The following is a 24,441-nucleotide window of genomic DNA, read 5'->3' on the forward strand; positions in this document are numbered from 1 at the left end:
TAACGGGATAGTGTATGTCTTTCTTTGGTGGGGTTAGCTAAAGAGGTCAGCTGCTATTGAAATATGAGCGGTCAGGGTGTGCGGACACCTTACGGAGGTCCCGGCCTCTGAGAGGAGAAAAGGATCAGTTCGGTCTTTGAGGGGTGCTTCGTACCCACGCATCGCTGATCTTGTAGCTCAGAGATCACTTTTGAAAAAACCATAATCGGACGTTACTTGTTTATTTGGTGGGGCTACTGGTTGGACCCAGGGCTTTGGGAATAGACATTTATTAAGTGCTTCTATGCACGCTACTCTATGTTGGGTGTTTTAGAGCCCAGGTTCGATTCTCAGCGCCCACACCATGGCCCACAACTGTCTATAACTCTAGTTCCAGAGGGTCCGGTGCCTCTTCTGATCTCCATGGACACCAGGCATGCACACAGGCACACACAGGCATGCAAAACACTCATCTGCAATAGAAAACAAAACTCCCGTACACGTGGTAGGTTTTATTCCATTCTCATCCTCACTTTTGCCTCTGAAGAAGCAGCTGGAGGGGTAAAGTGACTGGTTCAAGGCTACATAGGTGTGAACTGACAGAGGCAGGATTCGCAGCCAGAGGTGTACAGCCTAAAACTCACGGTCGCCATGCTGTGCTTTGACCCTGTGTTAAAGAAATAGACCGAGCGTCAGTCTCAGGTCCCAGCAAATTCTAGGTTTGGAGGGGCCTTGCTGACACCCGTGCTGTACTACAACCGCTGGCTCACAGCTGTTTTGAAGCAGTGTAGTATGCAGTTTAAATATAGTTCCACCTTCATAGTGTTTTCATTGCTTACTGGGAGAGTGACTTGATTTCCCACAATAGAATATGGTATCTATGGAGTTAACAGTCCCTGCAGTTCGTTTTTAGGTAACCGTGAAGGTGATATTTTTATTTTTTCCCCCTCCTGTGTAAAAATATTGAGCTATTTAAAGAGGTGTAACATAGTGAGCTTCTGAAGAAACTAACACAATATGACCTTCTTTTTTATATTTGAAGCTCCAGAATGGGAGAAGTAAAGAACAAAGATTTGTGGAACACCTTGGCATTCAAAGTAAGCCATCAATTTCTTTTCTCTATTCTTTATAAATGTTTAACTTCAGTACAAGATGCTGAGGTATAGTTCAGTGATAGGGCACCTGCCTAGTGTGAATGAGGCCCTGGGTTTGATCTACAGCACTGGGGGAAAAAAAATGACACATTACTGTGTGTGGTGGTCCAAGCTTATTGACCTAGCTGCTTGAGAGGTTGAACTAGAAAGATCTCCTGGTCCCAGGAGTTCAAGACCAGCCTCCTTAGCAACATACTGAGACCCTGTCCTCTAAAAACAAGAAACAGAAAGAAAAGGAAAGAGAAGTTTTATTTTAGAGCTGGCTATTTCTTTTAGTCACGTATTTTAATAAAGCTCTCAAGGAGCAGTAAACACATTTTATGTACTCACTGACACAGTTACTGTGGCTTAGCTCATCTAAATCTGAGGAGCACCAACATCCTCAGGCATTACCTCGCCTGGGTTTGTGAGCGAAGTGACATTTGTACATCTGAAACGCAGCTATAACCAGACTATGGTAAACGTTAATCCAACCACGGTAATAAGGTACCTGAAACCGAACTTCTAGCAGCCAGAAGAAGGGCTGATCTGGGCACTCCGGAGAAGACAGAAAAGAAATGGCAATTTAAAGACTGTTCATTTCAATCTGCATGGTCTCAATTAAAACAGCAGCGTTTGAGCTCATGCATTACCTAAAATATTACACTTACTTATTTGCATATTTATTCTTATGTTTCTATGAGGGGGGCCAGAACCTTGCTGTGTATCCCTGGCTGGGCTGGTATTTATGAGGTAGCCCAGACTAATCTCAAACTCAAGTCCTCCTGCTTCAGTCTTCTGAGCTCTGGGATTACAGGGATGTACCACCATTCCCCTGGCTTATCACATAACATAAAATAAAATAAAATAAAAGGTTTTTGTTGTTGTTGTTGAACTGAGGCTTTTCGAAAGTGTCAGGACTCAGCCTTACGCTGGTGAGGTAGCTTGCGTTTCAAGCCAACCTGAGCAGGCCCCTATGGAACATGGAGGGCTCCAGTGCTCCCTAGGGGCCTTTCGAATCAGCTGTGTGCGCGGTAAAGGGGCACGGACGTGAGAGGGGAGCCCGAGCGCTTTGAGCGAGGCAGCGCCCTGACGGAAGGGAAGCCGTGTGGGTGCCGCGTGTGTTGCCTGCAGGTGCTCCTGGAAGCTGAGAACCATTTTACCCGGCTAGCCAGATGGTGCCGCTCACGCCTGCCGCTCCCCTACCCAACGTTCCTCTCTCCAGTGAAAACTGTTGAGAACGGAATTAATTCCTGAAGCGACAGCCTGTTTCTTAAAACCCTGGTGAGGTGGAAGAGTTAGCACCCTGAAGGCTTGCTTAGGAGCGTAAAACAGATGGGTTTTTTCCTCTGTGATCCTATCACAGGTTGGTCTGGTGTGCCTTGAGCCTCCTAGCCCCTGCTGGCTCTGTTAGGAGAGCCACCTCTCTGCTTTGACCAGGACTTGACTCACTCATGGAAGGGAAGGCATTCCTTTAAATTGGCTTTCAACTAAGAAGCTTAAGATAGTGGATTCAAGCCGGTTTGAACTTCCAACTGGTTCCTACAGAAAGGTCATGATGGTCGTGGTGACCACGTTTTATCAGGCTCCCAAATCTTCAGCCGAGATGCCAAGCCACTGAGATACGCGTGTCCCTGCCACAGGGAATATAGTCTGAGTACTTGCCAAGGGGAAAGCAGGCTGGGAAGTAACCAGAATGCCGTGAGCAGCCTATCTTGCGGGGTTTCTTTGCTGTTAAAGTGAACAGTGATTGTTATAACAGAAGAAAATCAAGTAAAATTCCCTCCTGGTTTCATACAGCAGAGGTAGCCGCAGTTCATGCTTGGATTGGTTTGTTCCACTGTTAATTTTTGCTAGAAAGGGTCTCATTGCATAGCTCAGAGAGGCCTCTGCCAACCACCCTCCAGTACAGTGCTGGAAATGCAAGCCTGGGCCACCACGCCCGGCTGGTATTTGATTTACATGCTTGTGTTCCTGTTCAGCTGTTGGGGGTTCGGCCTAGAACCCCATACATGCTGGTCAAGTGCTCGCCCACTGAGCTACAACCTCTCCAGCGCTTGATTTAAACCCCTCGGCCTTTACCTAGAAAACACACACTTGTCCCTCAGTGTCTACAGGTGCTTTGCTCCAGGGCGCACGTGGGCTCTACAATCTACAAATGCTCGTGTCTTTTCTACAGAAAGGTGTGGTGTTTGCGTATGACCTGACCACATTCCCTTCCTCACTTAAGCCATCTCTGGCTTATTTACGATGCTCAGTGCGATGGGATTGCTATAGTTTTTATACTTAATCCTTTATGGAACAATGACAAGAAAAAGGTCTGTACATGTTAGTCTATATTAGGTATATGTTATTTAATCATCCATTTTAAAGTAAATGTGTTGCATAGTTATGTCAAATGCATAGCAACTACTCTTAGCCTTTTAAACATGGTAGAGTATGCAATCACATGTATCATAATTGACTTAACCAGTTTCATGCTTGTGACTTTTTCCCAGCCTGGACCACTGTGAGCAGTCAGGCAACAGATGTCTTTGTCATACATTTTTTAAATTAATGCTTTATTATTTTTTTTAAAAAACTTCTAAAAGTTCCAGTTAGTGGTGGAGCACACCTTTAACTCCAGCAGACAGAGGCAGGTGGATCTCTGAGTTGGAGGCCAGCTTGGTCTACAGAGTGAGTTCCAGGACAGCCAGGGCTACACAGGGAAACCCTGTCATGGCAAACCAACCAACCAAACAAACAAACAAAACCCCATAAACCCACAGCAAAACCAAAACCAACCAACCAAACTTATCTTAAAGAATAATTGCACAATTTATCTTAAAGGATATTGCTAGCACCCTTTAGAAAGCCTGTCTCAGGGTCGGTCGGGGGAGATGGGTCAGTTGGTGACATGCTTTCTACATAAGCATGAGGATCTGAGTTCAATCTCTGGCACCCACATACAAAAGCCAGCTGCAGTGGTGCGTGCCTGTAATCCCAGCACTGGGGGAACAGAGACAGGAGGATCCCTGGGGCTTGCTGGCCAGCCAGCCTCTGTGAGTTAAGCTTTGGGTTCCGTGAGAGATGCTGTAATAAATAAGATAAAAGGTGATTAAGAAAGACACTTGACATCAGCGTCTGACCTCCACATGTGAAAGCAGGGGTGCCTTGCACCTGCATGTGGATGCACCAATGCTCACACTCACACACAGAGAAAGGGAGATGGAGAGGAAGAGGCAGGGGGAGAGCGAGAAGGTGAAGGAGAAGGAGAGGGAGAAGGAGAGGGAGAGACTGGTTCAAAGCTGAGTATGGTAGCACAGGATTATGATCCTAGCATCCATGAGCTGAAGCAGGAGAGCAAGTGTGAGGCCAGCTTGATGTGTGTGCTACATATCAAGAGACTACCTCTGAAGCAAGACCAGACTCAAAACAAAACCAAGCAACCCAATTCATTTCCCCCGAGTCTTAACAGACACTGGTGAGGTTTTCTTTTTCCTTCCTTATCTTTAGACATCACTTCTCACTTTGCAGCAGTCTTGGGCTGGACACTAAATGAGATAACAGGATGACAGCTCCTCAGTGCCAAGGTATAAGCCAGCCCTCTTGTGGTGCCTTCAAAGCCCAGTGCTTCCCACACTTGGGCAGGCTAAGTGAGTCATTGTTGTGGAGCCGAGTTTGCTGTGGGCTCATCAGCACTCTCCAGGCTTGCTGAGCTCTGTCTCGCTGCTGACATTTTATTTTCTCATCTCCCAGCATCACTGAACTATGAAAACATTGACCATCTGTTCTGTACATAGCACACATACATCAGCCCCCCTCTCCCGCACGCGCCCAAGCTGGTTTCTTTAGATGTTGCCCTTAGTTTTGGCTCATGTAGGAAAGCCATCAGTATAATGAAGTGACATTTTTAAATTCTCCTTATCAGGTTAAAAACTCTCCAGTCACCTAGTGGTCTCCTTGAGGAGGGTAAAGGGCCTGCTTTCACTTGCTCATCGTGTTTTTTCTACATAGTCTTGGAGTATCAGGCCTCTTGAGTTTTCCTTTGGGTCAGGCTTTTCCATTCGAGGTTAGAACTTTAGGCTGAGTCTAGCTGGAGGAAGAACAGTAAAGAAAACCAGAAGGACAAAGAAAACAGTCATGATAGAAAGAACTTGGCTAGCATGGGTGTGGTTTAGTTCTGCTTTGTAAATGATTCTCTCTCTTATCCCCCAGGAAAACCAGTGAAGACATCCATTCAGGAATCAGGAGTGTTTCTGCCTCCGGTAAAGAATAAATTCTCTGATTTGGTAGTGTATGCAAATTATTCACTAGAACGAACTCTGACATCTTAAAAAACAAGCCAGCAAACAAACAGCCAAAACTGTTCTTAAAAATTCTTTGTGACGACTGGGTACCTGTGCATAATTTTCCTGAGAACATATCAGCTGGGAACCTTGACTATAGCAAAGAAAAATAATGTCCAGGGGGACATTGTTAGTGAGCTTTGGAATGAAGGCGAATTCTAAGTGGCCGCTCTCACCTCAGCCAGGTGACTACTGCTTGAACCAGCGGACAGTGACACTTTGCTGAACTGTGCTTGGCCCTGGCTTTTGTCTGGGTTGACAACCTCCTCTTCTGAAGAGGAGACAATGGAAGGCCTCTGTTTGTGCTGGCTTAAACAGTTGTCTCTTGTTGCTGCTTTAGGCTTCTGTGACAGCAACTGACCATCTTCCTTATCTCTTCCAAAGTATCTTTATTCTGCAAAGACACATGGCAAAGAGATTACAGTTCTCACTAAAATTGAGTACTGATGTAGCTGTTCGTCTTAAACATATTACCGTAACAGAGAAAAACTTTGACGTTAACGGGAAAAGTCAGCTGTGAGGACTTTAGCCTCCATCTGTTGATTGATTCACCTGCCAAAGGGATGTTTAAGACAGCCCAAAAGAAGAGTTGGCTCCTGAGTGAGACTGTAGGGAACAGAGAAGCATCCAATGTCTCTAACTGTCCCTGCCTTCCTTTCTAGCACATACATGAAGAGAGTTACAGGATGCAGAGCAAGCCCTTGGGGATCTGCGTGATCATCGATTGCATTGGTAATGACACAGGTAGGTGTAGACGCCGATTCCTCACAGCATGGTCATAACCAATCGAGGTAGCTTTGTCCGCATGGCAAATGCTGACGGCAGTACCAGAGCACACTCAGTCGCGATGCTTGCTTCACTGCCGTGTCATAGTCTAGTTGTGGGTCGGGCTAGGAGGTCTCTTTGTTCCATGTGGTCAGCCAGTGGTCCCAGCATCTTTTTGAGGCCTTGGAATCTTTGTAGGGCCCTCTGTATGTGACTGACAGGTGAAGGGGTAGAAACTGTGTAGAGGATCTCATCACAGATTTTAGAAGCCTGGCCTGAGAACGATGTGTGTCATCCCTACCCACAATTCTATTGGTCAGTACTTAATCAGGTGGCTTGAGTTAGCTACTACAAACGCAGATAAACTAATTGAGCTATGTGTTAGGAGGGACAGGAGATGAACTTGGGGAACACAACACACACTATAAGTTGTGGGAGTTGGTGTGTCCTTAGTCTTATCTGCACATCCTGGGTAATGTGGCTAGAGGTGGCGCCCTGGTCTGCAAGGGACATTTAGAACGAAAGGCATTCTGGCTTTTAGTATTATCAGACGTTTCACCCTTTTACCTGAATAGACTGTGCAAGCCTTCTTGAGGCCATCGAAAACACGTTGTCTGTGTTAACTTAGAGGGATGTGGTTGATGTCTGTGCCACATGGCACTTAGATCTGCCTTCCCTTTGATCAACCTGTGAGCCACCACCGTTTGGATCTGAGCTGTTTTGCTCAGTTGTTGGATGTCTGACGCAGAGTGAATCACTCACTGGCTGTGCATCGAGAGAGAATAAGGAGAGTCTAGATGCCTGAAATAACAGTCATTTAATCAGCTCTCCCTTCTTTTAGAGGAGTGATCGCTGTAGTTCATGACTTTTGTACCTCTCAACATTCATGAGTCAGAGAGATGACTCGCTTGAAATATTACCATGGAGAGTTCTGTGAAAAGAGAGTCTAAGAGAAGGTCAAATTAGCAAGTATGAAACTGTATTTCCCAGGATTTCAGCTACGATCCCGCTTCCTCGTGTCCTATTTTGGGAGGTGTGAGATATGTGTCTCTCTAGCTGTAGAGAAGTATCCTTTCCTTTTGTGATGGTTTGAATGAAAGTGGCCCCCATAGGCTCATATGTTGGCAGCTGTTTGAGAAGGAGTAGGAGGTGTGGCCTTGGTGGAGTAGATGTGACTTTGTTGGGTGGGGTGTGTCACAGGCCCAGTCTGCTGCCCGTGGATCAGGAGGTAAAGCTCCCAAGCTGCTGCCCTAGTGCCATGCCTGTCTGCTTCCCGCCATGGTGGTAATGGACCAACCTGAAACTTTAAGCAAACTTCCTGTATAACGCTTCCTTTATTAGAGTTGCCTTGGTCATGGTGTCTCTATAGCAATAGGAACCCTAACTCTGAGACACCATTTCAGCTATCAGCTTCCGTAGACAAGTGAGGAAATAGTTTCTCAATGAATCACTTACTGTTTTAAAGGACATTGTGGGATTGTCCCTTTGCTTTTGATTACGGTTGGTCTTGTTTCACATATCACCAGGAAATGTCTAAAATACACAGCTTTCCGTGTTACAGCTATATTATATTAAGGGACTCGTAAAGATGAAGTCACAACCTGCTGAGAACCAAACAACTCAGTTATTCGTGACTAGCACCCAGGGCCTGTGCTGAATTCTGTTCCTGAGTTGTGGGCGGGGCTAAATCGCCTACAAGTCAGAGTTGGGTCCTGGCAGAAGATGGTTCAGATTTTAATCGTGCCTCTGTGGTGTCTCAGCTCTTGACGTTGGGCACTTCCCTTATGTGATGGCGTTAGATATAGGGCATAGGTCAGAGTCTGGAGCAAAGTGTCAGATAATGTTAGTTTTCTCATTTTGTTTGTTTAACTTTAGTGGACAACTACTAAGTCGTAACCCCCCCCCCCCATGGCCTTGCACTTAGTTTGTTGGCTTCAGATGAGTGAGGGGAACAGAGGGCCTGAGGACTACCCTGGGGTGAGGGGGTGAGTGAGGCATTTCCCTCATGCAATGGCACGGTGGATGGACGTGGTTACTTTAGAGGGAACAGACCTCACGTGGAAATCTCATAAAGTAAAGTGGAGACACCGGGCGTTGACCTCTGGCCTCAACACATGCGTACATCTGCACACATCCACATATGTGATGGCACACGTGTCCCTCCCCCAGGCACACCCATGCACAGAAAGGCGCTCCAGGCAGTAAATGCTCAGTGCAGACCTTCCAAGGTCCATACCTTGAAGGTGGAGCAGGTGATTAGAGAGGGCCTGGCCCCACAGCTGCTCAGCACTGCTCTGTCCCCTGGAGAATCAGCCTTCTTTTGACTCATGTGCCCTTTGCCTCTGAGCTGGGTTAAAGGCTGCTGATGGAACCTCCCAGCTCGGGTGGCTAGTCAGCAGGGAAGAAACGAGATGGTATGGCTTTGCTCAAATTGTGCTGTCAGCTGAGAGGTCCCAGATCCCTTTGTGAGGCTCAGAGCAGCAGGAGGGCATTGATTATCCGAAGAGGAGTGGAGGTGGATAATGCCAGCTGGGGTCATACATCATGTCTCCTCATGGGGCATACCACACTCAAGGTTTTATCTGGTGAAGCTTGGTCCCCTGGATGTCATTAGCATCATTAGGATTCTCTTGGTCCGATTTCAGCTCCAAGTCCCAGTCCTCGTTAAAAACATCTTGCGTGGAGAAGGTGGACCTTCTGACAGCTCCCAGACATATAGTTCCCCATCGGCTTCCTTCACCTCCATGGCAAAGCCTTCCGCTGCCGAACTTGGGCCTTCAACATGGGCAGGGATGTTGTTAGGGAAGTTCTGGGCTCCACTGGGGTTTCAGAGGTTTAGTCCATTACCACCATGGCGGGAAGCATGGTAGGCATGCTTCTGGAGAAGTTGGTGAAAGCTGCTGCCTGCATCCTGATCTGCAGGCAGAGAGCGTCCACAGATTTCTAAGGGGAAGTATTTTTTCCTTCTGCTGCTGCTGATATTTTTGCTATGCTCTAACCAACTAAGTCACATTTTCTAGCAAACCCTGCAGTTTCCACTGTGCAGAGCTAAGAAACTTCCTCTTCTTGCAGTGGCCCGGGGTTTCTCCGTGCCTCCTTATGTGGTTTTTTTTCTTTTAACGGAACGGGCAGATGTTGAATAAACATCATTTTCTTATAGTAACACTTACATAATAGGAACATTTCTGCAAGGGGAAGTAGAGCACTCACTATTAGCTTTGCTCAAGGGGACAAGGGGCATATGCCATCCAAAATGGTAGAGGGAAGCTATGACCATTCAGAGGAGCAGTAGACAAACCCTGTAGGCCCCTCCTGGTCCTCAGTGCCCAGAGGATGGTCTGTATCCGGGAAAAGGAGCATTCAATGAGGCACTTTTTATTTCTGGGCATTTCTATCTTCTGGACCCAAGCAGATATTTGCTTAAAAGCTTAGCATTATTAATTAATGAAATGTCTCTTGAAGGCCCTTACTTCACCAGGCCTACATCCAGCATGTACTTAAGCATAGGTCTATAGGCTCTTGTTGGAGGCCCTCTTATCTTAGAGTTTAAAAAGATAACACGGTACATGTACTGGGGGTCAGGGTAGCCCCTTTGATACGTATGTTAGTACTTCAGTTGCCAACTGAATGGATATTCGCATGATATGGGAAAGGCCTCTTTGGCTCTTGAAAGGCTTTACCAGAAAATGAGTTGGCAGAAAAGAACGTAATGGTGTTGAGTGCTAATGAGGTGCTAGAATTAAAGATGAGGTGTGTGGACATGAAGAGCAGGTTGCTCCCAGCTGTCTTGGGTACCCCAGAAACCTGTTTTGGTTTGTGTAGCACTGATATTATTATTCTTTTTTTCCGATACAAGGTAGTCTGGAAGGAATTACCAGTAATCAACTTTACTTAATAAAGATTCTTTTCCTTATTTTTGAGACATGGTTTTTCTATGTAGCTCCAGCTCTCCTGGAATGAACTCACCCTGTAGAACAGGCTAGCCTTGAACTCACAGAGATCGGCCTGCCTCTGCCTCCTGAGTGCAGGGATTACAGGCATGAGCCACCACTGCCCAGCAATGAAGATTCCTAAAAAGCAGGTTATAGCTCTGAGTGTGTGCTTGGAGCAGTGAGGCCTTATCTCACTTGGTTGGGACATGCCTGCTCCTGTCTGCCTGTTGCCCTAACCAGTGTTTTTGTCCACTAACATCTCCCCCCTTGTCAGGGGTTAGGGGGACTTTTCTTTCCCTTGCTCTGGTTTTTCAGGCTCTGGCTTAGATTATACCTTTCCCCACAATGTCTGCTCCAGTTCCTGAAACTGTGGTGGCCTTTGTTTCAATGACTCCTTATTTGCCCTAAGACCACATTGAAGTATGGAACATTTCAGCCATCCATATGTGCATACTTCTCTATCAAACTTGTACGGTCCTTGAAAGACGGGGACCGAGTTGTGTGCTTTATCTGTGTCCTTTGTCATAGCTTCTGGTAAGGTAATAAGGGGAACTTAGTAAAGCAAAAGTTTGGGGGTACAGTAGTTTGTTTCCCTCCCAGGGGCAGAGTGCATACATCTAGCTTCCCGTAAAGAAGCCACAAATGTTAAGTGGCTGCTAGCCTGCCACAAGACAGACCTCCATGTTGGCTCAAATGGCACGACAGCCTTCCTTTTCTTCCCTAGTCTCTGCCTTCCTTTTCTTCCCTATTCTCTGCCTCCTGGTAGCTGTTTATAGCTTTCTAACTCGGGCGGGGGGGGGGGGGGTTCTAATAAAGACTGATGTCTTCAAGCCTAAATAAAAAAAGTAAAGGAAGGAAAGACGAGAGGGAGGAAGGAAGGAAGGAAGGAAGGAACGAAGGAAGGAAGGAAGGAAGGAACGAAGGAAGGAAGGAAGGAAGGAAGGAAGGAAAGAAGAGAAGGAACCTATTTTAGGATTAGATTACGCAATGGGTAAAGATGTATGCTTTCAACTGTGAAGACCTAAGTTCAAATCCCTAGATCCCAAATAAATGCCAGCATGCAGTGCATGTAATCCCAGCCTTCCTATGAGGAGGGACCTCTGGGGGCTCATGGGTCGGCTAGCCTGACACACACAGAGACAAAACAGCAAAGAGAGCTTCTCAAACGAGACAAAGGATGGCAAGGCAAGGCTGTCTGTGACCTCCACAGGTGCACACGCTCAGAAACCCACGTCAGCCTTGTCCCCCTCGTCTTTCCTATGCAATGACCCCACCTAGAATCCGCTGGCCCACCTGGGGCTTCGCTCAGGTGCCTTGTCTCATGAAGGCACCCAGTAACTGACTGTAGCTAGGCCGGGGAGGCGCCTCCTCTTATTTGCTTCATCTATTTATTTAGAAAGTGCTGAGACAAGTCTGCTCATTTAGCTCAAAATAAATTCTAAATGAAGAAGGCCCTGGTGTCTTACTGGGTTTGCTTCATCCTTTATCCCCGTGAGTGGTTACGGGCAGACTTGCACTAACCGCAAGGCCAGGGGATAAACCGTGTTTCCTAAGAAGTGGCTGTAACTGCTGAGCTGTGGCTGAGTGGGAAGCGGGGTTTCCAGGCGGGAGGAGAAGTGGAGTTCCTGCGTTTTGTTGATTTTTTTACTTTCCAAGCCCGCCACCCCACTGTTTCTGCCTGTATTTGTCAGCAGTGATGTGGCAGCTGGGCCATACATGGAACGCAGAGCCGGCCTGCCCTACCGCCATCTTAATTTAGAAGAAGGAGAGTGCCATCCAAGTTGTAAGCAGTGCCACTTAGGAAGACGTGGCGTGGCGGGGTCCCTGACTTAGGGGCTGATATGGCTGCCTTCGTCTCCTTTAACGCTAATTATTTATGCTTGGATGACCGCAGTTTGTAAGCAGCCTTACAGAAACCCCCCTGGGTCCCACCGTTTGGTGTAGGTGGTAGTGTTAAGCCCATTTCATTGATGAGCAAATGGAGGCTCTGACTTACCCAGAGTTACTTGGTCCCCACCCCTTACAGCCTGTAAATCCGACAGGTCTGATGCTTGTCCTTGGTGGCCCAAGAGGGAATGCTGCTGTGTGTGCCACTCCAGCTGGCATCCTTGCCCGCCTGGCCATCTCACAGAGGAAACGTGGCACTAGTGGGTGGGTCAGCTGTGCTGCCCCCAGGCTGCCTGCTGAGCACCTTCCCCTTGCCAGGGTTATTGGTGGGCTGCTCTGCTTTGTCCCAGATTTGGGCTTCTTGGTGGTGTCTGTGGTATTTGGGACCTTTACTTTTCCCGTCTTGTACTGGGGAAGGATTTTCTGCATTAGATCTTAGTTGCTTGTCCTATCCTTAGCCCCTCTGAGGAGACTGAAACTCGCAAAAAGCAGGTAGGGAGCCCCGACTTAAACTCAGGGGCTTAACTCAGTGTGTTCCACACTGCTGCCTGCTCACTGGGGCGTGACAGGATGGCACCAGCGAGCCTGAGGAGAATGAAGGTGCTAGAAGGTATGGAGCAGCCTTTGCCCTACCCATGCACACATCAGCCTGGGCAGGAAGCCCCCCTCCCTGGGCTTCCCGGCATTCTTGAAAAAGGAAAGACGTTATCAGTGAAGAGGGCTTTGAAGAAAGCCAGCCAGTACGTGATAAGTGAACAGGAGGGCCTTGGCGCCTGTGGTTTTCTGTTGACGTCTGTCCCCTAGCGGAAGGAATATGCCACAGCAGAAGAAAGGAACCTTTTAAAATGAGCTAGCAATGGGGCTGCAGTCCTCCTACCCAGCAGCTGCTAGCCCTATAGTGCCAGCAAGCTAGGCTCCGTCACCTGTCGTCAGTAGACTAGATAAAAACACAATAGTGAAAAGCAGAAAAAGGAGATTTGGTCAGTGTGGCCACACTGGGAAGAGGAACAAAGAGGTTCAGTAACCCCTAGTTTATCTTCAGGGTCCTGACATGAATTAGGTTTGAATAGAAGGCAGGAGGCTTGCATAACTAAGCTGTCCTGGCCAAGGCCTGGTCCCACCCATCACCATGACTCTGTCCGAATCTCTCCTGCAAATCTGTCTGACCAATCGCCTTTTCTTTCTCCCAGCATGAGATTCCAGGAGTAATCCTATTGTCTTGGGGTCAGTAGCTTCAATGGTCTGCCGCAGGGGTGGTGCATGCACCCTCCCTTTAGGCTATCTTCATTCCTGCCGGCTGGTTACAGTCCTAAAGTAGCTTCTCTTGTTTTCCTGTCCTGGACCCAACCTGGCTATAGTTCAGAGCTTTAAACCTTGCTTACACTCCAGGGGGATGGCTAGGGTGTCAGCGAGGCTCAGTCATTTCTACCACCTAGATCTTACAGGGGAAGAGGGATATCTAATAGATGATCAGCAACCTGTGAATCGTGTCCGCCATTTCCATAACTGTGAGCTTACTGGTGTCTGTACTGTTTTGTCTCTTCAGCATTAGTGAATATAAATCATTTCTAGGAGAGGTCAGGAAAAGATAAAAGTATGTTATTATTATTATTTTCTTTGAGACAGGGTTTCTCTGTGTGTAGCCTTCGCTGGCCTGGAACTCGCTCTGTAGACCAAGCTGGCCTTGAACTCAGAGATCCACCTGCCTCTGCCTCTTGAGTGCTGAGATCAAAGGTGTGGGACAACACAGTCAAACATAGACAATTATCATTCCTTCTTACTGATAGGAGAGGGCAAAATACTTACTTGGTGCATCATTTATCTAATAATGTGGATTAGTCACTCTAGAACTAAGTGGCTTAAGCAAACTATTCATATTTGATTCTATCTCTCCCAGTCTCTGTGGGTCGGGGAACTTTGGAACAGTTTAGGTAGGCTCTTCTGGCTTGGGTAAAGTCTTTGGTGAGAGTTTAGAGTCTCCTGGGGCCAACTGAAGGCTTGCATGGAAGTGGGGAGCCGTTTGTAGGCCCTTCGTTGTCTGCCTGGAAAGCTGATGGGTGTTGGTAAGAGGCCCCAGTTATCTGTCCCACATGTGGACCTCTCATGGTATAGTACTGGTTTTCCAGAGTCAGCTGTGTGAAAGCAGGACAAGGCAGAGACTTCCCAGCCCTATGCACCTTGAGGAAAGAATCTTTTGAAAAACCTTTCACTTCATTTTAGTTGAAAAGACAACCGTGTTGTTCTTTCTTGGTTCCATTGCATTGTATGACTTGAGTCTTGGCCTGTCAGAGACTCTGGTGGCTGTGGGCGGAGACAGTGGTGTAGCAGGAAACATGCCTTCGTGTGAGAAGCCTGGGACATGATAAGGCACACATTTCATGCTTAGTTGCTTCTGCTTTGGGAGGCCTCAGAGTACCGTTACACAAAAGTAGTTCCGTAGTGAAGACTAGGCCATGCTAGGAGTCATGAGCAGTGTCTCTTTGGCTCTCCTCACTTCAGCGTTGTTTTCTGTTTGTTTTCTGCAGCATATCTGAAAGAGACCTTCGCTTCCCTGGGCTATTATGTCCAGCCTTTCTTGTTTCCCCATGCAAAAGATATAACACATATTCTCCGCCGATTTGCCCGCCTGCACCAACACCAGTACTATGACAGCTTTGTTTGTGTTCTGGTGAGCCGAGGAGGCTCCCAAGGCATGATGGGTGTGGACCCGGCTCACCCGGGTTTCTCCTTGGATCATGTCAAGAGCATGTTCATGGGAGACATGTGCCCTTCTCTCCGAGGGAAACCCAAGCTCTTTTTCATTCAGAGCTATGAGGTGTTAGGCGGCCAGATGGAAGATGGTAGCTTGGAGGTAGATGGGCCAGCAATGAAGAATATGGACTCTAAGATCCCGTGTCCCGGCTCCTGCACCATTCACCGAGAAGCCGATGTCTTCTGGAGCCTGTGCAGAGCGGACGTGTCCCAGCTGGAGCGGCCCTCCAGCTCGTCCTCTGTGTACCTGCAGAACCTCTCCCAGCAGCTGGAGCGAGAAAGGTGAGCCGCTGAGGTCTGTTTCCTCCACTTTTATTCCTGACTACGTGTTCATTGCTTTGCTGCCAAGATGGAGATCACCATGACACTGTCTAATGGACTTCCACAGGACACAGACTTTTCCTCCCCCATTGGAGCTGCTTCAGGGGATGGTACAGACTCAGCACAGCTTATGAACACTTTGCATTAGTCGGATGGGAGTTTGGATGTATTTCTTATACTCGGCTAACATAAATTAAGCTTTACATAGGTGTGGATTATAGAGAAAGCACAGCGTCTGTGCTATGGTACTGGCATGGTTTCAGACATGGTTCCACTGAGTGTCTTGGCTTTTACAGATAAAGGGACGACTGTAAACATTTTTGATGTGTATTAGGATGAGGGGACCGTTAATGAAGCCACTGTGTCTTTCAAGTATAAGATTAATTGGCCTTCTTTTGTTTGACCCCTAATTAGAATGGATAATAATGGTTCTGAGCTACCAGTCAAATGCTTTAGCTTTTGGACTCAGCTTTAGCTTTTGCTCCCTAGTCTCCTCAGTGGTGGCTCAGCAGGGTGTGTGGGAGCTGGGAGTAGCGTTCCAAAGTAGACGTTCTGGGGACCAGGGGTACTACTGGCCTTTTACAGCCTTCCTGTCTTTGCGTAGGTGATCCAGAGGGCTCATCTGCTAGTGGGTGTGTTCTCAGAATAAACATCCACTGTCTCTGTGGAAGGAGGCTGGCCACTGAGCCAGGTCACTGTAAGCTTGTTTGGATTGTTTGCCAAGCGACTTGCGGAACACTTAAAAAAATTTTTTTTCAAAGAACTCTCATACCAGTTGGTTGATTTCACTCTAACGACAATCTGTCTTCTCTTTGGTGTTTGCACGTTAGTAAGTTTTACCTTTCTCTTTTCCTCTAGGAGACGCCCACTTGTGGATCTCCACGTTGAACTCATGGACAAAGTGTATGCCTGGAACAGCAGAGTGTCTCCTAAGGAGAAGTACTATCTCAGCCTGCAGCACACTCTGAGAAAGAAGCTCATCCTGTCTCGTACATGAAAGCACGCAGCCTTCCGGGTTCTTGGTATTCCGTCCAGGGTGGCTTGGAGCTGGCAAAGCTCTTGATTGCTTGGGAGAAGGAAGGTTATACCTGCTTCTGGTTCTGGTGGAAGCCCTTCTTCCCGACTCTCCTGTGCACAGACATCAGCCCTAAACACCTGCTGTGGAGCGTGTCACTCCAGCCACCAAGCCTTCCCCACTCCAGTGGGTTGAGTCCTCCAAAACTGAGGGAAAGCAGACTTCTCCTTAAGTTCCTGTGTTAGACGTTTTGGCGCAGTGCAGGGAATGGTAAGACATAAACCTGTTGTTTTTTTAGGTTTACTCTACCAAGTAATACCAAGCTAGTATAAGAGTGGATAGTCAATGGTCCAAGTGACACTTGAGTGTAACTTAAGGAGATTTGCCTGAGTTTGTCATCTAACTGGGCAAATTGTTCCTATGTCCAGAGTGTATACATCTAATCATTTAGTAAATTATTAGCTTGTTAAGTTATTAGACATACCTATTGCTTCAGGAACTATGGGTCTCTGGCATTGAGGATGAACTCTCATATTTGTCTTTAATTTTTGTAACCTAGCCGTCTATATTATTTTTTTAAAAAACATTTTATTATATATGTTTAATATTTACAATATGATGTTTTGGAACACATAAAGATGGAAAAATTTTACTAGTGAGCAAGGGAGAGTTGGCCCTCCCCCTCACTGGCTGCAGCACTCAGGAGAACAGTCCACACCTTGCCTGGGCAGCATGTTAGAGCTGGCCCCGAGGGCAGAAGAGTGGGAGAGCTTGCCCTGGTGGCTCTGGTGCAGGAGAGTGGGTAGGCTTACCAACTCACTACCACCCAGGGTTTTGAGATGGCCTACCCCATCTGTGAACTGTTGGAGCATGTAAAGGGGCCAGTCCTGCGGAACCAAAGCTGCAGGATCTCCATGACACAGGGCATCCTAGAGGAGTCCCCGTGAGGAGCCAGAGGCCTCCAACCAGACTAATGACTGTTTGCAATCAACATTTGCAAGTAAAGATGTGTGGACAAAAGAGTTTAATGTGAGGCACACTGTGATACATCAACAGTTTCTATGGAGATGCTTTTACTTTTACTTTTATTTTTTGTTTTCGTTGGTAAGGGGAGGTTGCAAGGGTGGAGGGTAGTTATAGAGGGATGGGGAGATGAGTGGGATTGGGGTGCATGATGTGAAAGTCACAAAGAATCAAAAAGTTTTAAACAAAGAAAAAATAGTAATAATAGTGAAACAGATTAGCTTATTTATAATTTCATATAGCTAACTTTTTTATGGCATAAGTGAAAACCTTTACTTATTTATTAAACACTTTTGAAACAAATCTGACAACATGAAAGAAAAATCCAGCCATATTAGTACTAGGGCAGGTGAGGTCAAAGTATCACAAGTTCTGAGCTCAGTCTAGCTATGTAATGAGGTTGTGTGTGTGTGTGTGTGTGTGTGTGTGTGTTTGTGTGAGAGAGGGGGAGAGAGAGGAATTCTAACAGTGATTTTATCAACTGCTATAAAATATGGTTATGTTACTTCTGTGTACTCTTGAGCAATCTAATAATCTAATCTCTATCTGCATTTAAGAATAGTAATCAAGGAGATAGCGAGTTGGCTCAGCTGTTAAGAGCACTGGCTGCTCTTCCAGAGGTCTGAGTTCAGTTCACTGCACCCACATGGTGGCCCACAACCATCTATAAAGGAATCTGATGCCCTCTTCTGGCATGCATGCATACATGCAGCAGAGAACTCATATGCATTAAACAAACAAATAATATAAACAGACAAACAAAAACAAATGAGAAAAAGAATAGATCCTCGAGGTTCAGGGATCTGTTTGGAAGAGGAGGCAGGAAGATTCTAAGAGTTAGAGGTAGTGGGTGACTCCAAGGAAGCAGCATCTTCTAGACACAGCAGGACCCACGTACATATGAATCACAGAGACCATGACAGCACATACAAGATCTGCACGGGTTCAAACCAGACACAATCCCAGCGCTGAGAAAGGATGTGAGTACCGGCCTGGTGACCTCTGCACTATGCAAGCTGTTTATCCTTTGTTTATCTCAGTCAATCTACTGCTCTGCCCTCCCTTAGGTCCTTTTCAGGTGCACTGTTACCTTGAGCCTCCTTCCTCAGTTAACCCAGAGGGCCCATCTTCATGGAAGATGTTGCTTCTACCTTACAAGAGTTTTGACATGACTACAGCAAGCTTTCTTTTTGCACACAGGGGGTTAAGTTATTAGAAATACCTATTGCTTCAGGAACTATGGGTCTCTGGCATTGAGGATGAACTCTCATATTTGTCTTTAATTTTGGAACTGTCACAAGGAAACTTTTTTTTTCCCCCAAATTCTGCTGTGCTTAAAATGTGACTGAAATAAACTGTCTGTTGTTAGACTCTCGAAGTTTGAACCAGCAGCAGCAACTAGGTTGTGTTGAACTGGACTTCCTTCTTGCCTCTCTTGGATTAACACTCTGTTGTTTGTAGAGTTTGCAGAGACCCCCACAAAGGGGGAAGTGGAGGCAAAGTCCCTCTCAGCTAAGAAGCTATGTGCAATAGATACCTGTTGATAAAGGGAAATAATTTTTCTCCAGTAGAGTACCACTGTGTATATCAGCCACACTCCAAGGCAGTCCCCAAGCCCAGGAGTACTTGGCCAGCAACAAAATGGATTTTGTGTGTGTGTGCAAGTGTGCACACATGTACTTTTTTTGTCTTTTCACTGATTTTTTTTTCTTTTTGGTTTGTTTGTTTGCTTCCATTTTCAACTTTTTCTCTTTCTGTTTTGAGAGAGAGTGAGAGAAGTTGCATGGGTTAGGGAGGTGAGAGGATCTGGGAAGATTATGGAAGAGTACCTCACAGGACTGTTTCAAGGACAGCATGTAGGGTTCTCTACAGCCATTTTTTTTTTTTTTGCGCTACACCCTTTTAACATTAGTTGTGTCATTAGACCACACAACGAAGGGTCTGTTTTAAAAGGGCTGAGTCAAGCATTGATAAAGTTGATGGGATTTGGCAGGTTGAGAGAGAGAAGAGGATGAGCAAAGAGAAGGAGCAGATGGGGAAGATGCACAGGAAGCTTAGCAGCTGTGGGTCTAGCTTGCAGCTGGAATGGGTAGTGGTGGGTGGTGAACCACAGGTGAATGTGGTCCCAATGTGGAGAACTTTGAAGGCCCCACGTTTCTCTTACAGCTAATTGTCATGTAAGATATTTCCCTTACTTTAATAGTGGGATCTTTGACTCCTTCTTTGTTGCTTTTGTTCACAGCATGAGGTTTCTTGTTTTTCACTGAGTGTGGTTCCTACTGAAATATTTTAGACATACTGAAAGATAATTATGTAAGAAGACAATGGATGCCCAGCTTAAATAAAATACCCTAAATATGTGTATGGATACTCTTAATATAGTTCTTTAAGGCATTGACCCTAAGTGTTGAAGTGATAGGTGTCCTAAAACATTTCAAACTAGTAGTTAGCCAAGTATTTAGTTGAGTACATAGTCATGATGGGCTACCAACTGAATGAAATTTTATGTCACTATTAAGATCATATGTCCAAGCAGCCAGCTGACTCTGTCATTTCCATAGTTTTAGTAACTGCTTGTCTGCACTTCCTGCTGACTCAGCTAATATTTATTTCCTTCTCAAGTTTCTAATGGGGTTGAAGGCTAAATAGTTACATTCTTACAGTTAAGTTAAGCTGTTTAGGTTCTGACAAGATGTTTTTAGATGGGTAGTACTAGTAAGGATAGAAAATGATGTAGGTATAGAACTCTGAACTCACAAAGAGAGGATAAATTCTAGAGTACTGTCTCCTAAGTTGCTGCATGCAAATGTAATTGCTACATGATGATTTTCATATTTGTTTTTATTGTATGTTGTGTGTTGCTGTAAGAGGAAGAGATTTTTGGAGGATTGGTATTGTGCTGCTAATGTATTTAATTGTTAATTACTGGTCCCCCAATTTCTGGTTATACCCCAGACAAACATATTCTCATGTATACCAAGCGATGCTGTGTTACTTTGCTCCCCAATCATCCCTGATTGGTTAATAAAGTTGCTGACAGCCTGTGCTGGGCAGAGGAGAGGTAGGTGGAGCTACGGTTTTGGGCTTGTTAGTCTCAGAAGGAGGCATGAGGACTAGGAAGAAGATGGAGAAAGAGGACATGACCTGATGGAGCAGATCCAGCCCAAACAGGACGACGTATTAACAAGTAACTTAGGGTGTATAGTTGGGAGACAGCAAAATAGCTTAGAGGTTGGTATCTGCCCAGCTCCAGTGCTTTAGATTTATAAAATAAATCATAGTGTTTCTGTGTCACTTCTTTTGGGAGCTAACCGGGTTATAGAAAACTGTTGCTTTACTAACTTAATGCTACATTATATGTATAAATAAGAACATATGTATTAATTAACAGGCATTGAAACACTTGGTCCCCAGTCGGTTGGACAGTTTGAGAGGTGTGGCCTTGCTAGAGGAAGATTGTCACTGGAGTCAGGCTCTGATGTTTCAAAGACTTAGGCCATTCCCAGTTTGCTTTCTCTGTTTCATGTTTGTTCTTCAAGACAGAAGCTCTCATCTTCCTGCTTTTGCTTCCACGCCTTTGCTCTAAGCTTTTGAACCTATGAACATAAACGTTCTCTTCTGTATTACCCTGATCACAGTGTTTATCACAGCAATGAAAAAGAGCTGAGATTACAGGCATGCGCCATTACACCTAGCTCATCTTTATAGATTTAGTTGCATGGTCCTAGATGGATCAATTCACTCCTCAGTATTTATTTTCTTTAGAAATAGTAATACAGACATTGGAAGTGGGAGGAGACATGGAATAGGACAGGAGTGTACCACAGAGGGCCTCTGAAAGACTCTACCCAGCAGGGTATTGAAGCAGATGCTGAGACTCATAGCCAAACTTTGGGCAGAGTGCACAGAATCTTATGGAAGAAGAGGGAGACAGAAAGACCTGGAGGGGATAAGAGCTCCACAAAGAGATCAACAGAGCCGAAAAAATCTGGGTCCAGGGGTATCTGCAGAATCAACCAAGGACCATGTATTGAGAGGACCTAGACCCCTGGCTCAGATGTAGCCCATGAGCAGCTCAGTCTCCATTTGGGTTAAGAGTAAGGGGAGCAGGGGCAGTCTCTGGCATGAACTTGTCTGCTCCTTGATCACCTCCCCCTGGCGAGGTGGCCTTATTAGGCCACAGAGGAAAAGGATCCAGACAGTCCTGATGAGACCTGATAGGATCAGATAGTAGGAAAGGAGGACCTCCCCTCTCAGTGGACTGGGGGAGGGACATGAGGGGGAGAAGGAAGGAGGGTGGGACTGGGAGGAGTTGAGGGAGGGGGCTACAGCCAGGATACAAAGTGAAAAATTTGTAAATAATAATAATAATAATAATAATAGAAAAATAAATAGTATAAAGGCAAAACCACATTATTTCTTGTACAATTCATGGTAGCCAAAAATTGGAGACAATGTGCAATCCTTCGAATAGGAGAATGACTAGATATATTCTACTAGCCACATGATGGCGTGCACTAAGAGAATGAGGCAGTTATGTGTTACCTCAGTCAGGATCAGCCTAACAGTGGGAATGGGGAAACAGTGAGGAGCTGGGGAGCGGGACCTGCCCACTCAGATACTGCCGCAATTTTCTACCAGTGAGCCCCACAGGGTGGCCCACGTGGCTACCCTACCACAGGAGCAGGGAAGGGAAAGGCCCTCTCTGCCAGGGTTTGCACTGTCCTTTCAGCGCCCTCTACAGACAAAGCTTAACATTGTGCCAGATGGTAAGGCAGGTCCTCTACAGCTGGCCGGCACACCTTTAGCCACGAGGCAGGATAGTTGAAAACAGGGCCCAACAAACAACCGAAAACATTGTGAATATTTGGGGTACTCTCTCTCTCTCTCTCTCTGTAACTTGACTGTGTGAATTTTAAACTCCAGCTTTGTAGGATACAGTGTTGTGTTATAATGTGAAAAGCTCGGGCACACCTGCTAGCTACACTGTCACAAAACAAGGAACAGAAAAGTGACTTTGCAGCAGAGAACATGCAGCATGTTGACAGCAGAGGGTATACTGACCTTGATATCTATATATCTATATCTATATCTATATATTTTAGAGCCGGGTCCAAGCTCCCTAGTGTTTCTTGGTCCTTTTGTTTGTCTTGGCTGTCCTGGCACTCACTATGTAGACCAGGCTGCCTCTGCCTCCCAAGTGTTGGGGTCAAAGGTGTGCCCCACCACTGCCCAGCTTTGACCTTGGTTTAGTAAGCAAAATTTATTTCTTCTCTCTCCCCTCCCCACCCACAGACACATTTGTTCACACTGCGTTACCCTGGATGCTGCTTTAAGTGTTTCACCTGTGTCAGCTCAGTTGACTTTTCATAACTCTCAGCTGCAGAAATCACCACTATCAGTGGTGTTTTTCAAACAATAAAATAATTAATAAATGGCAAAGTACCGAGCCAGGAATAAACAAACAAACAAACAACAAAAAACAAAACAGTTGCCCGACCATGGGTGACTGAGTTTCCGAGGAAGCTGGGGTAGAGAGGGGCACTCCCCGCTGGAGTGTCAGTAGCTTTGGCAAAGGTTCGGAGGAAGGAGAATCACAGGCCCTGAGCAGTTGGCGCCCAGTCCACATTGTGCCCGGACTGGTTCGAAGTCTGGCTAAAAGCCAAGCTTCCCACCTCCCTTCCTTGTCCAGGCAGCACCGGGAGGAAGCTGGCCCCTAGCTGCTGGAGGGGAAGGAATTCGTGTCTGTAGAGCACCTGCTTTGTGTAAGACGCTGTATGCGAACATCACACACACTGGTTTACTTCCCTGGCTGAGCAGTCACTTCCACGTGCAAAGACTGGGTCTCGGTGAAGCAAAGGAAGGTGTCTGAGTTCTTAGTGGGAGGCAGAGCCAAGACTTGAATTCAGATCCATCAGAGACTAAAGCCCAAGCTCATTCCACAATGTCATGTTGAGGTGGGATAGAAAGGCACGGAGAATCTTGGGGACAGGAGAAGGAAGGGGAACCCCTCACCTTGGCATCCAGTTGAACTTATGTGCCAGCAAAGGAGCAAGAATCCCAGAACAGTAACTGCTTCAGGCCCTTTTCCCATCCCGCCTGTAAACCTGTAATGTTCTGGGATTCTCACTAGAAACCCAGTTATAGAAAAAGACATGTACCAACCCCCTTGTACAACTCTATGGTTCCTGGTTTAACTGTACCAGATCTTAATTCTATCCAAGGCATTCCTGGAGACACCCTATCATCTCACTAACTGAAATGGAAAGGAAAGGTGAGGCCGAGGAAAAGGCTTCATGGCTAAGAGGTCTTGCTGTGCAGGCAAGAGGACTTAATCTAAATTACCTAGCACCCATGTAGGGCACGGCCATGCGTGCCTGCAACCCCAGCATTGTGTGGTGGAGATGGGTGGCTCACTAGGCTTTATGGCAAGCCAGCCTGGCTAAAATGGTGACATCATGGTCAATGAGGGACCCTGTCTCACACCTTCTGTGTGAACACTTAAAACAGCACTACTTCATTTCTTCTTGATTTCTTGTTCTGACCTGTGAATTATTCACAAGTGTGTTATTTAGTTTGAAAATATTTAGAAGTGGGTTTTTTTTGTTGTTGTTGTTGTTCACATTTTTAAGTTGTAGCAAATTTCTGGCCACTTAAACCCAGATCACATGTTTGGCAGAATCATGTATTTCACATCCGCGGTCTTTCACAAATGCCTCACAGTTCCACCAGAGGGCAGCAAGGCACCATCAATAGGGGCGTGCTCGTATCCGCCAGAAGACTGGCAGAGTGGAGTGGGCTCAGGGTCTTTAAAAGAGGGGAAAGGGAAACTGGGAAGAGGATTGGGGTAAAAATCAAAGAAAAAGTTGATGCAAAAACCTCTGTACAGTTTTTATCTTGCAGTCAGTAATTTTTATACTTTCTGTTTTGTTTTGTTTTTCAAGACAGGGTTTCTCTGTGTAGCCCTGGCTGGCCTGAAAGTTGCTTTATAGACCAGGCTGGCCTTGAACTCAGAGATCCACCTGCTGCTGCCTCCCAAGTGCTGGGATTAAAGGTGCACACTACCACCATCCAGCTATTTTATAATCTTTTTATTTACTGCTTTTTACACAAATACACAAGCAATATCTAAGTGTGGGTAAATTGATCGGATCGTATAGTCTTATTAGGGTGCATTTTCACCAGATTTTTGGTTTACGTTATTTTTCACGTATAGGAATGTTTTGTAAGCACATATCTGGGCTCACCACATACACGCCTGGCTCCAGCCTTCCTTACGGATGGTTGTGAGCCACCATGTGGGTCCT

General features: G+C 46.2%; 1 protein-coding gene across 4 annotated transcripts in view; it reads left to right on the forward strand.

The window, feature by feature from the left end:
* Cflar (CASP8 and FADD like apoptosis regulator) overlaps positions 1-24,441 on the forward strand; it is a 64,912-nt gene that overhangs the window by 27,166 nt on the left and 13,305 nt on the right. For 3 of the 4 annotated variants that reach the window (XM_021652178.2, XM_060368405.1, XM_060368404.1), the window contains exons 7-11: positions 1,022-1,076; positions 5,310-5,359; positions 6,103-6,184; positions 14,550-15,057; positions 15,955-20,409. In XM_021652178.2, coding sequence (XP_021507853.1) covers positions 1,022-1,076; positions 5,310-5,359; positions 6,103-6,184; positions 14,550-15,057; positions 15,955-16,093 — 834 coding nt within the window. In that variant the 3' untranslated portion in view covers positions 16,094-20,409. Of the gene's footprint in view, positions 1-1,021; positions 1,077-5,309; positions 5,360-6,102; positions 6,185-14,549; positions 15,058-15,954; positions 20,410-24,441 lie in introns of those variants that run through there. The other variant, XR_002476963.2, reaches the window with a different exon arrangement.

Source organism: Meriones unguiculatus, chromosome 15 (assembly GCF_030254825.1).
Source record: "Meriones unguiculatus strain TT.TT164.6M chromosome 15, Bangor_MerUng_6.1, whole genome shotgun sequence".
NCBI classification, from domain to species: Eukaryota; Metazoa; Chordata; class Mammalia; order Rodentia; family Muridae; genus Meriones; species Meriones unguiculatus.